The following is a 12,971-nucleotide window of genomic DNA, read 5'->3' as shown; positions in this document are numbered from 1 at the left end:
GAATATTTACTGTGCAGCCGGATGTACTGGATCTTTTTTCCATTGGGTATGCGAGTACAATTTGAATTATTGCCTTGGGATGTTGGTAGATTTGCTAGATTGCACATGAGGAGAACAACAAAAAGTTTTTTACTGCCTTCAGTGCTAAACTGTTTATCAGATCAATCAAAAGTTTTTACATGGGTGGAAAAATTGTAGAGTCAACGAAACGCTTGAATCAAACTTTCTGTTTAATCTTGTAATCCGAAGTTTTTTTGAGTGCAGCTACAGAAAAGAAGATTTTTTTTTATTGAAATAATCTGAATTACTGTCATTGATTTGTTTTTTCTCATCGCTATTTTCACAAAACCAGACTACCTTTTTTGCACTCACACTTTAGGTTTTCGTTTAATTTAGGTTCCCAGTGAACTATGTTTGCAGAGGACGTGAGCTGCAGTCGGAGTATGTAGCAGGTGGAGGAATGCACTGGCGAGAAGAGGAATGAAACACATGGGTGTGAATGAGATGGGGGGAGATAAGGGAATGATAAAGATTTGAGGAGTGGAAGTAGTGAAGGTGGATTAGTTTAAATTCCTGAAATTACAGCGAACAAGAGAGGTGAAGAAAAGGGTGCGGAGGAGGGTGAAAAGGTGGAAATAAGTGTACAGGGAGATTTGTGACAGAAGGATAGTGAAAGGGAAGGTTTTCAACATATAGTGAGACCTGCTATGATGTATGACTTAGAGATGTGACACTAACAAAAAAACAGGAGGCTGAGCATGAGGTAGTAGACTTAAAAATGCTAAGATTTTTTCCTCTGGTGATGAACGGGAGTAAGAGGATTAGAAATTAGTATTTTGGAGGGGCGGGTCTGGTTACAGAGGTGACGCTGAGATGAATATGGAGCTGCCAGGCAAGAGGAAAAGAGGAGGTTCATGGATGTAGTGAAGCAAGACATGCAAAGGGTTGGTGTAACAGAGGAGGATGCTAGAGATGTTGTGATATGGAGGCAAATGATCCACTGTGGCGACCCCTAAAAAAGGAGCAACTGAAAGAAGTAGTAGTTAAAGATAATGACTTTGAATGGTAGTGAAGTGTAGAAAAAATAGGAAAGTGCAGGAAAGCAGGATAAAAATAACATTGTGATTTGATGCATGCTCAATCATCCAGGTAGGTAAATCTCCAAAAGTTGATTCAGTTCATCCGGACGTAGCGTTTTGTGGGAGAAACGTTTCGTCACTCATCCAAGTGACTTCTTCAGATTAAGGAACTGACCTCCCAGCCCATTGTTCCTTCAGTGGGCTGGTTTCAGTCATTGTGCAAATGTACTGTTTATAAGATTTGGGGAAACCTGCAGTCAGCTGAGACTGAAGAAGTCACTTGGATGAGTGACGAAACGTTTCTCCCACAAAACGCTACGTCCAGATGAACAAAATCAACTTTTGGAGAACATCGTGATTTACATACATGAAGTCACTCAATACAATTGAGAGTTACCAGTCCGATCCAGAGCCTGTTAGCCTGTTAATTACTTTGTGTATAATGTCATAAAAAAACAGTTTTTCTTTCCTGTGCAACTCCACTGTATGTATGCAATATTACATGCTGTATTTAAAAGCAATCATGAGTAGCTGGAACTAGCATTAACCCAAAAAACAAGCAAACCAAAAAAACTTGAACAATTTGAGTCACTAAAAGTTTAAAACTTTTCAGTCAATTTTCTTTTGACTTTTAGACGTTTGAGCAACAAAAATAAGCATTTTGATGCAATGGTTCAGGAGGATAATTTGCACAATAACCCCGTTAACCTGTGTATTAATGAGTTGCACTCTGTACGACTTTCTTCAATTGACCCATTTGCGTAGCCGAGCTCTGCAGAGAGATTCTTTTTTTTCTCAAGTTAAACCAGCATCGACTCTGCGCTTGCTGTGCTGTGTTGAGTCTGATAGTTGAAACAGACTCTGACTGACGAGTAACTTGCCTGTGCCATATAAGCTTTTAAACTGCACACACAAATGTTTACTTCCTTTGTTTTTGTGGGTGTGTATGTGCGTGTGTACGCTTCAGAATGAGACCGATATTGTGTACTCGAAGAAGAAGAATCAAGCAGCAGAAAGGATTGCTTTCACCTTGGTTTCTGTTCCTCATGGGAATGACATTTCATCTCTGTTTGAGCTGGATGCCACCACTCTGCAGCGTGCCGACTGTCTCGTGCCCAGGTCAGTTATTCCCACGCGAGGCAACGCTAAAGAAAATAGGTCACAGCTTTAACTTCCACAGGAGGCTCACAGTAGCTCATGTCAGAAAATCTTCCATTTCTAATTCTAACTTCTGACCCTTTTTCTTGAGATTACTTAAATTTTGTTGTTAGTAATAATTATAGTGACTCATGGGGGATGGAGTAAAACAGCGTTATTAAAGGTTATTCCAGTTCACAATAAGTGGAACACATTCTAGGTTAATGTCTGTAAATTGTAAAAAAAAAAAATCAATCACAAACCATTGGAGTAAAAGTTGGAATAGCTGTTAAAAAACAGAAATTTTAGCTTTGTAATGGGAATTTGTGACTTTCAGTATCCCAAAGTCTTGCTGCTGCTAAAAATAACAATTTAAGAATGGATGTAGGTTAATTGACTTTACTGGATGGATCACTTTTAATTATTTTACCGCAGATAAATAATTAACTGACATTCATGCTGTGAATAAATTGTCCTTCCTCAGAAACTCCTATGTAAGACTTAGACACCTGTGCACCAACACCTGGGTGACCAGCACCAACGTCCCCATTGATGCAGATGAGGAGCGTCCAGTTATGCTCAAGGTCTGAATATGGCCACACTCACACACTCGCACTAACCCTGGATAGATTACTTAACATATTTTTTTGGCTGTCACAATAGATTGGCACCTGTTCTACTAAAGAGGACAAAGAAGCGTTCGCCATTGTGTCTGTTCCCCTATCAGAGGTCAGAGACTTGGACTTTGCTAATGATGCAAACAAAGTCTTGGAGTCCACTGTGAAGAAGTGTTTCAACGCCAGTATTACTCAAAATGAGAGGAGGTATAGAAAAGCAAGCACCGCGACACACGTAACACCAGATGATGTGCGTACTTCATGTTCTGATGTAATATTTCATTCGTGCATATTTCAGGTTTGTGACTAAGCTTTTGGAGGACCTGGTTTACTTTGTGTGTGTGGTGCCCAACAACGGAGAGGACGTTCTGTCTGTGGTCACATCCACGCCCAACCGGGAGCGGCAGAAACTCATGCGGGAACAAAACATCCTTGCCCAGGTCAGGAATATGTAAACACAGGTGCTGATTGGTACTAAGTATTAAAAAAGGCCCCGGTGCAAAAGTCTACTGCAACGAATGATACAGCTAAATTACAATAAAAACATTTTGTGTTCCGTTCTTTATCAGTGCATTGTGGTTTTTGCTTGTCTAGATATTTGGCATCCTGAAGGCTTCATTTACAGATAGTGGCGACGGGCCAATGCTAAGGTTGGAGGAACTGGGAGACCAGCGCTATGCTCACTACAAGTATATGTTCAGCCTGTGCTACAGGATCCTACGCCACTCCCAACAGGACTATCGCAAGAACCAGGTATGTTGTCATGCTGTATATAAGTTGCTGTTTTTGGGTTTGATCAGCTAACCAGTGCGGGGAAAATAATAAAATAATAAAATCATGTAGCAACAAAGTCTCTGGCACTTTGTTGATTTATTTTTTTTATTTTTATTTTTTTCAGGCCAGGAAAGTTGTTCCCTGGCCTCCATACAAGCTGATATTGAGTTTTCATTGAGTTGTCATCAGGGTCATTAACAGTGTCAATAAGATGTGAGGTAGCTAAGGATAGAGGTGGCTTTTGACTGAAACCAGTATAGATTCTGCCAGATGGTCTGAAAAAATCTATTGGGGACCCCAACTGATGTGTTAATGGTCGCAATCGAAGTAGTAGGTCTCAAAAAGAAAATACATGGCAACATTCAGTCAACAATTGTGCTATGATGATCAAAACAGCAAAATGTATGAAAACATTCCCTTCTTTAATTTTATTGCAAATCCAGTTTTTTATTTATTATTATTTATTTTAATAAAACAAAAGTCCTTTGGTGAGTCTCACCCACACATATATATACACACACACTTTTATTTCACCACGTTCTGCATTACGAGTGCTGATAAACGCATGTTTGTTTCCTCATGCAGGAATATATAGCCAAAAAATTCACAATCATGCAGTCTCAGATCGGGTATGAGATTCTGGCTGAAGACACGATCACTGCACTGGTGCACAACAACCGCAAGCTGCTGGAAAAACACATTACAGCCAGAGAGATTGAGACCTTTGTCAACCTGCTGAGGCGCAACAGAGAACCCAGGTCAGTCAAGCAGACCTCCCAAATATTAGACAACCCCAGGGAACAATTACATGGAGGGAAAAAATGCTGGAAAAGTGTTAAATTAGTTCAAATCTTTCTTCCAGCTGCTGCTTACTTACTTGATATCTTTTATTTCTTCTATTTTTATATATACTGGTTAATCTTAAATGTAAATATATATTTGAACAAACCTCGGCATTTCATGTCTGCTCTGCTTTGCACAGATTTCTGGACTATTTGTCTGATCTTTGTGTGTCCAACAAGACGGCCATCCCCATCACACAAGAGCTTATCTGTAAATTCATGCTGAATCCTTCCAATGCAGATATCCTCATCCAGACCAAGTGAGTCACACCTGGTGATTGTTATATTTTAAAATGTCCCGAACCATTAAAAAAAAAAAAAAAAATTCCAATATGTGATGCCTTTGCACAGCGTGCGAGACTGCCGTTTCCTCCAGAGCATCTACCTCTTGTGAAATGTATATTTTCAGCAGCAGCAGCTCTACGTCAGTGTGTAAAGTGAGCAGTTTTTCTAGCTACTACTTAATGTCTCACTCGCTCCTTTATCCTTCCAAGACTAATCTCAAACATAGAGTCCAGCAACCTGGAGTCCTCTCTGATACAAGAAGAGGGGGAGGAGGAGGAGGTTTGGCTCTATTGGATCGACAGCAACAAGGAGCCTCATGGCAAATCCATCCGCCACATGGCCCAGGATGCTAAGGCCAGCCACAAGTGTGATGCCGAGATCATTACCTACTACAGGTCTCTTTAACATTCAGTTCCACAAATGCGTGCACAGAAACCATTTTCCCCTTTTTCTGACAATTTCTTCTTCTACTCCACAGATACCAGTTAAACCTGTTTGCTAAAATGTGTCTGGACCGACAGTACCTAGCCATCAACCAGATCTCCAGTCAGCTATCTGTGGATCTGCTCCTGCGGTGCATGTATGACGACTGCCTGCCCTACAACCTCAGAGCCTCCTTTTGCCGCCTCATGTTGCATATGCATGTGGATCGTGACCCACAGGAGTCCGTGGTTCCTGTGCGCTATGCCCGCCTCTGGACCGAGATCCCCTCCAAGATCAACATTAATGAGTGAGCATCTACGTGTTGGGTTATATGTGTTTACAAGTACAATTTGTGAGTGACTACATGTAGATTTTAATGGCTTCAACAGGTTTGAGTATGAGTCAACTGACAGCTCAACGGAGGAAATGAAGAAGAAGTTTGCTCCAACTATGGAGTTTGTGGAAGAATATCTTAAGGATGTGCTAAACCAGGCTCATCCTTTTGAGGAAAAAGCTAAGAATGAACTCACATTGGAGGTAGGATAAACAAAACTTCAGATATAACTTTGGCATGTTTTTTTTTTCATTTACTGGTTTTATTGGGTTGTTTTAATGATGGATCATGTTTGATTTCTCTTTCAGGTGGTGAACCTGGCTCGAAATCTGGTTTACTTTGGTTTTTATAGCTTTAGTGAGTTGCTGCGCCTCACGCGCACTCTGCTGTCCATCTTGGATTTTGTCCAGTACCCGGCCAGCCCCTTGAACAAGCTCAGCAAAGGCCCAGAGGCTGGCGGTTAGTGCAGTTATGTGTTTAAATTACTGTATGTGTGTCTTTGAATTTTTTTTTTTAATCTAAATTTAAAAAATGCAGAGAACAGAGGAAATGACAGATCTGCTCATGCAATGCAGATAGAATTTAAACAAAAATTAAAACTTTTAAGATTGGTGAACAGACTGGTAGATACAAATGGTGTTGAGGTTTAATGACATGAAAACACTAACTATATATTAACTTTTCTTCAGCTGGAGAAACATCTGGGTCATCTACGATGCTGTGAAAAAGTTTTTGCCCCTTTCCTTTTTTCATAGGTTTTCAGAATATCTGTCACCCCTTATATTTTAAACAACTTGTAAAATCACGCAAAGATAACCAGTTTAAATAGAAAATGCAGTTTTTAAATTATGATTTTAATTAACTGAGGGGAGAAAAAGATATCCAAACCCACCTGCCCTGTGTGAAAAAGCAATTGCCACCTAAGCCTAATAACTGGTTTTGCCACTCTTTGCAACAAGAGCTGCAATCAAGTGTTTGCGATACCTGCCAAAAAAAAAAGGGGTTTATCACAGTTAATTCATGATTCATGATTTGTCATTAATGTGACTATATGTGAAAAAGTAATTCATTTATTATTCATTACTTTTTCACATGGGGCAGGTAGGTTTGGATAGCTTAAAGTTTTATGATGTGAAATGTGACAAATATGCTGAAAACACTAAGAAATCAAGAAGAGGCAAATACTTTTTCATAGCTGTGTAGCATTTTGTTTCTCTTGACTTTCCTAGCTTTTAATGAACGTAATCTAACTTCAATTGACTTGACACACACAAACACATAATGAGACATGTATAAATCTTATTTTCTTTAGGCAACAATGTCCTGCGAACGATCCACGGTGTTGGTGAAATGATGACTCAGATGGTGATGAGTCGAGGTGTGCCACACATCCTCCCTGACTCTCCTCCTTCTCTACGCTATGGGAAGGTGCTCTTCCTGCCTGAAAATGAGGATTTGATGGTGATGGACACAAAACTAAAGATCATCGAGATCCTGCAAGTCAGTGGCACTTCTATATGTTCTGCTTACCATCACTGCTGCATTTTCTTTTTCCAGTGCTTGACACTTTTTTTGTGAACTTTGTTTTTTTCTGACAGTTCATCTTGAGTGTGAGGTTGGATTACAGGATCACATACTTACTGTCGATCTACAAGAAAGCGTTTGGGGACAGGGCCTTAACTGACAGCTCGATGTCTTTGGCCGATGTGCCTCCAATAACACGTGAGACTTTCCTCTCTTACCGTGCAAATGCAGAAAAGTTATTTATTACATTATCCTGTGTTAATTACTGCAGTCTGCTCACGTCACTTTTTCTTTCATTTTATTTTTGTCTTCAGCTTGTGAACCTGACATAGATGAGATTGTACAAAAAGCAGAGAGCATGTTTGTAGAAAGGTAGGTGAACATGTGCCTATTTATTGACTCCGCATGATTTGTTAGGGCATTTATGCCTTTATTAGATTGACAGTAGAGACAGACAGGAAATGTATGCCAGTGTTTTTTAATATGCTTTCAAACATTCAGATAAAGCAAATTAAAATTTAAATATGCACAGCTCTGACTTCAGCTCTGAGTGGAGCGCGGTGGAGCTGGACGGTGAGGATGGCCGGACATTTTTGAGGGTTCTGATCTATCTCATCATGCAAGATTACCCCCCACTGGTATCTGGGTCTCTGCAGCTCCTCTTTAAACACTTCAGTCAGAGATCTGAGGTGCTGGAGGCCTTCAAACAGGTAACAACAAAGCAGTTGCACTTTCTGAGTTAAGCGATTATTTTTTTCAGTACTGGTTGATGTAATCAGTTTGGAGGAGGAGTGTTCTCTAAAGAGCCAACAGCTCTAAAATGCATCACTAAGAGATTCCTCAGATGAAAAAAAAACTGCCTCAGAGCCAGTTTGACTCCAAAGTGGTACACAGAGACTTATTAGAAGATAGAAATTTCTTTTGGTTATACATATTTTAGGAATATCCCTGACTGACTCTTCATTGTGCGCGTGTGTGTCTTAGGTGCAGCTGCTCGTGTCAGAGCAGGATGTAGAGAACTACAAGCAGATCAAGTCGGATCTGGACCAGCTGCGTCTGACCGTTGAGAAGTCAGAGCTGTGGGTGGAGAAGAGTGTAGTCTACACCGGTGAAGAACTTGCTGCCAAGATGGCCAAAGAGCCAAACACTGAGGTGCTGTGCTTGTATTTAAAAGTAAAGCATCTAGAAGCAACATCTAAAAGTAACGTTTTAGAATTGGATATGACATTTTCAGCTCTCTCAGAAATTACTGTTTGTGTTAAATGGGCCATCAGTAATTCTTCTGCACTGTAAATGGTTTCGATGATTGTTGTTTTTTCTTCACAGCTAATGAAAAAGTCCAACTGTTCTGTTAGCTTAATTAGTAAAAAATGTCTGACTTCACAGGGAACTGCATTTAGGCACTTGTGTGTGACAAATTTTTATTTTTACTGTTATTTTTAGAGCATCTCCGTGAGTGCTGGAAGTCTTTGAACACACTTTAATAACTCACTGAGATGGGATAAGATTGTTTCATATTAAAAACAGACCTGTTTTAAAGTGGACATTGAGCACAACTGTTTTCACATGTCTCATGTCTCTCTCAGGAGGCTGTTCTGAGCCCAGTGCAGGATGGGGAAAGTAAACCTCAGATTGACGGTAACAAGGCAAACAACTATAAAATAGTAAAAGAGGTGCGCTGCACATCCTTATCTCAAGTGTGTTCCTGTAAAATGTCTTTTGGGCTCTTGTGCATCTGAGAAAAAAATTTGTGGGTCTCATCTATAGATCCTGCTGCGGCTCAGTAAGCTGTGTTACGGCAACAAGAAGAGTCGCGTGCAGCAGCAGAGGCTGCTGAAGAACATGGGAGCTCATACAGTGGTGCTGGACCTGCTGCAGATCCCTTATGAGAAGGTAAGCCGTGTACACAACAGCCAGTTCAATGATTTTCTGCTTCACTCTGTGTGCAGCATAGTTACTGGATGTCTTCCTGATTCTCTAATCATCTTTTATTTCCCCGGTGCCATGTTCTCACAGAGTGATGACAAGATGAATGACATCATGACCCTGGCACATACATTTCTCCAAAACTTTTGCAAAGGAAACCATCAGAATCAAGTTCTCCTACATAAACAGCTGAACCTCTTCCTCACTCCAGGGGTGTGTAGACATGACTATGCTCCACTTTTTCTCATGCTGGCATACCTTTGGGTGTCCTCTTTCTAGTAGTGCGACAGCCGTATGGTTTCTTTTGATGAATGATTCAGTGTGCCGTTTAAGTGAACGTTATCATCTTCACAACTTTTGCTTTTCTCCAGCTGCTGGAAGCTGAGACGATGCGCCACATCTTTATGAACAACTACCAGCTGTGCAATGAGATCAGTGAGCGGGTGGTCCATCATTTTGTCCACTGCATCGAAACGCACGGAAGACATGTTCAGTACCTCAAGTTTTTGCAAACCATTGTGAAGGCTGATACAAAATATGTAAAGAAATGTCAGGACAAAGTCATGACAGAGGTTTGTTTTTATTGTTTGTTTTTTGTGTGAAAAATGGGAAAAAATAATCTTATGAACAGGAAACACTCATGTGGAAGTTCTCCAAATCAGTTATCATGTATTTTTCTTAATAACTGCAGCCACTCATCTAACTGGTTATTTAAATTTAACATGTGACAGATTGTTATTACTAATCATAACATTTCATGTTTGGTTTTCACTGAACTTGAGAAGATGAGAATACTTGCGCACTACACAAAGAATCAATTATAAATTGAAAGGCTTTTTTTGATGCTTACTTTTAAATGAATGCCGGTGTGCGAGACTCTTCCTTAAACCTTTCTTCTTCTTGGGTTCTCTGTTTGCGTTTCCAGCTGGTGAACGCTGGTGAGGACGTGCTGGTGTTCTACAACGACCGCTCGTCTTTCCAGGTGTTGTTGCAAATGATGGGCTCTGAGCGGGAGCGGGCCGATGAGTATGGAGCTCTGGCATATCATAACACACTCGTGGAGCTGCTGGCTGCCTGTACCGAGGGAAAGAACGTCTACACTGAGCTGAAATGCAATTCCCTGCTGCCGCTGGATGACATTGTTAAAGTTGTCACTGATGTGAATTGCATACCAGAGGTAGTGACCAGATAGTTTTACGACACAATAAGAATACACATTGAGGTGTAGGGTAAAGATAAATAATATCGCCATCCTTCTGTAAAGACATTTTTGGTTATGTTTCAGTGCTGTGTGCCTTCAAAAACTAATTGGACATTGCTTTTTCTAATTTCTCGCCCTAAGGTCAAAACTGCTTATGTGAACTTTGTGAATCACTGCTATGTGGACACAGAGGTCGAAATGAAGGAGATCTACACCTCCTCCCATATCTGGAAGCTCTTTGATAATTTCCTGGTGGACATGGCCAGTGTAAGTCAGGTTCATTCACCTCTTTTTCTTTCCTTATGAGCCTGTGTATGTGTCAAGACTATTGCATAAGAAATGATAATAGACATATTCCTCTTCATGATTTTTGTAATTTAGGTGTGCAACACTACAACGGAGCGTAGCCATGCAGATCTAGCCCTGGAGAAGTATGTGACGGAGACGGTGATGGCCATTGTCAAGGGTTTCTTCAGCTCTCAGTTCTCTGTTAATCACTCTAACCTACAGGTATCTCTTCACCCCTGACAAGCATGCAAATGTCATGGATTTGGATAACTTTATGGTGAACATATTTAATAAAGATTGAGTTATTTTTTTTTTAGCAGTAATGCAGTAATGACCTCAGAGACATTCAATTTTCAAGTCATGCCATCTGATTGTTCCTCTGTATTTCTCTGTGGTTATGCCTTTTTAAGTTAAAGCATCCTGCTAGTTCTTCTTCTTCTTTTATTTAACATGTAGACAAACCAGTCTATCTTCATCAAGCTCCTCCAGTCAGCCTTCCGGATTTACAACTGCACATGGCTCAGCTCAGCTCAGAAGGCTAATATTGAGAGTTGTATCAAAACACTGTCCGATGTGGGTGAGTGATGCAACTTTGCTCTTCAGCCTCGATAGGAGATGGTTTCATTACTTCACATTCACTGTATATTTAAAAAGTTTTAATCCATATCTTACAGTGCATATGCTGATTTGAATTTTTACCAATATTTATTGCTGTAATGTTGCTTTTCAATTGTCCTTTATTTTACTTATTATATGACATAATCGTGTGCAGCACAGTTCCATTGTCCTTTGCTGGATCAGCCAAAGTTAGGCTTTGGTTGCATTTGAGGTTGAAACATATTTGAAAAAGAGATCTTTCACAACACCTCCACGCAGTCCTATAAAAACTAAGTACACCCTGTGACTCAGTAGCTTGAGGAACCGCTTTTAGCAGCTATACCTTGAAGTAACTAGTTTCTGTATGACTTTAACAATCTCTGACATCATTGTGGAAGAATTTTGCCCCGTTCTTTTTTTTTTTTTTTTTTTACAGTGTTGCTTCACTCCATTGACGTTTGCAAGCAGTACTTGGTGTGTGCTTAGTTTTCCATAGGGCTGCATAGAGTCCTGTGAAAGCCTCCCTTTTCGCATGACTGTAAAGTTAAGCTCACAATGACATCTCCTACATGTTCTACGTGTTCTTCCTTCAGCTAAGGCACGGTCCATAGCCATCCCTGTTGATCTGGACAGCCAGGTCAACACTTTGTCTCTCAAGTTCCATAGTAATATGGTGCAGCGGGCAGCTAAAGATTGGAGGATCTCTGCACGTACACGACCTCGCAAGGAGCCACTGGGTGGGCCTGACTATAAGAACATCATAGAGAAGCTGCAGGTGAACCTTTATTCTAACACTGGGAGTCTACATCTATGCTAGCAGCTCTGACACTGCAGTGCTTTGAGTCTATGATAATGTGCAACATGCTCAAGAAGGAATATTAGGCAAATGAACATTTTGATCTAACGACTGTGCTAAGCTGTTAGAATTTATCCTCTGGGTATATAGAAAGTTTCAATAGTCACAGTAGTGGCCTGACAAACTGACATTGCCATCCCTTGAAATTACGTAATGTATGAACATGCATGCTCATCAGCACTACAGTCTCTGCTGCAGCATTTTTAATGCATCTGTTGTGTTGTGCAGGGGGTTGTGTCCCATCTGGAGGAGCAGTTCAGTCCAAAGGTTCAGGCAGAGTTTTCTGTGCTGGTGGATGTTCTGCACAGCCCAGAACTGCTGTTTCCAGAGCCTGCTCGTTTACGCTGTGAGGGTGGAGCTTTTATGTCCAAGTAAGCAGCTCTCTATAAACTGTCCTTAGAACAAAGACAGCCTGCAGGCCACATTTTAAAGTGTTTGTCTGACCATTGGGAAAACTAGCAGCATGACTAAGTTAGTATTTGGAGTTATTTGCAGTTTTTGACAATGTTTTTTTCACCTTTTTATCAGCTGTGTAGATGCTGGAAAAGTCAAAAAAGAATAAACTTGCAAAACACACTTTAAATGATAAATGAACATCATTGCATAGAGCCACATTCAGCTTTAAATGAAGTGAATGACAGCATGGTAGCAAAAAAGTCAGTATTTGTGGCAGTGGCCTGCATGAATTGACAAATACATTTTGTAAAAAATACTCAGACACATCATCAAACCTCTGAGGGTGCTCTCACTATTTCTTCTCTATGACACCCTCTGGGAACAGAGAGGGAGATTTCACCTGCGGTGATCATTAAAGCGTGGCCTTGTTTTGTGAGCAAGCGAGTGCATTAACCAGAAACCAAAATGACGCAGCAACTCTTATCGCTCTTCCAGACTAATCAAACACACCAAGAAGCTGATGGACAAAGAGGATAAATTGTGTCTGAAGATCCTGAAGACGCTCAGAGAGATGCTTGAAAAGAAGGAAAGCTTTGAGCAATCTGTGAGTACATGACACTTTAGGTGACTTTAACAAGTTCACCAAGTGAATGGTTTTAGGATGTCACATTCACCTTTGCATACAAGTTACA

The 12,971-nt window shown here is 40.5% G+C and overlaps 1 protein-coding gene across 1 annotated transcript in view; it reads left to right on the top strand.

Moving 5' to 3' along the window:
* Positions 1 to 12,971, top strand: part of itpr2 (inositol 1,4,5-trisphosphate receptor, type 2) — a 58,314-nt gene that overhangs the window by 10,935 nt on the left and 34,408 nt on the right. Inside the window, exons 11-37 of the mRNA XM_085281820.1 lie at positions 2,047 to 2,198; positions 2,701 to 2,800; positions 2,880 to 3,040; positions 3,132 to 3,273; positions 3,428 to 3,586; positions 4,193 to 4,365; positions 4,590 to 4,709; positions 4,944 to 5,129; positions 5,213 to 5,464; positions 5,547 to 5,694; positions 5,800 to 5,950; positions 6,804 to 6,991; positions 7,090 to 7,213; positions 7,330 to 7,387; positions 7,548 to 7,725; positions 8,000 to 8,167; positions 8,602 to 8,688; positions 8,783 to 8,908; positions 9,032 to 9,154; positions 9,313 to 9,513; positions 9,867 to 10,118; positions 10,284 to 10,409; positions 10,524 to 10,652; positions 10,887 to 11,007; positions 11,621 to 11,802; positions 12,112 to 12,254; positions 12,775 to 12,883. Of these exons, the coding sequence (XP_085137946.1) occupies positions 2,047 to 2,198; positions 2,701 to 2,800; positions 2,880 to 3,040; positions 3,132 to 3,273; positions 3,428 to 3,586; positions 4,193 to 4,365; positions 4,590 to 4,709; positions 4,944 to 5,129; positions 5,213 to 5,464; positions 5,547 to 5,694; positions 5,800 to 5,950; positions 6,804 to 6,991; positions 7,090 to 7,213; positions 7,330 to 7,387; positions 7,548 to 7,725; positions 8,000 to 8,167; positions 8,602 to 8,688; positions 8,783 to 8,908; positions 9,032 to 9,154; positions 9,313 to 9,513; positions 9,867 to 10,118; positions 10,284 to 10,409; positions 10,524 to 10,652; positions 10,887 to 11,007; positions 11,621 to 11,802; positions 12,112 to 12,254; positions 12,775 to 12,883 (4,059 nt within the window). The remainder of the gene's footprint in view (positions 1 to 2,046; positions 2,199 to 2,700; positions 2,801 to 2,879; positions 3,041 to 3,131; positions 3,274 to 3,427; positions 3,587 to 4,192; positions 4,366 to 4,589; positions 4,710 to 4,943; positions 5,130 to 5,212; positions 5,465 to 5,546; positions 5,695 to 5,799; positions 5,951 to 6,803; positions 6,992 to 7,089; positions 7,214 to 7,329; positions 7,388 to 7,547; positions 7,726 to 7,999; positions 8,168 to 8,601; positions 8,689 to 8,782; positions 8,909 to 9,031; positions 9,155 to 9,312; positions 9,514 to 9,866; positions 10,119 to 10,283; positions 10,410 to 10,523; positions 10,653 to 10,886; positions 11,008 to 11,620; positions 11,803 to 12,111; positions 12,255 to 12,774; positions 12,884 to 12,971) is intronic.

Source organism: Mchenga conophoros, linkage group LG7 (assembly GCF_057382185.1).
Source record: "Mchenga conophoros isolate Kocher_MC1m ecotype Shallow Benthic linkage group LG7, M_conophoros_male_GT1.1, whole genome shotgun sequence".
Lineage (NCBI taxonomy): Eukaryota > Metazoa > Chordata > Actinopteri > Cichliformes > Cichlidae > Mchenga > Mchenga conophoros.
This window is presented reverse-complemented; position numbering and strand designations above follow the sequence as displayed.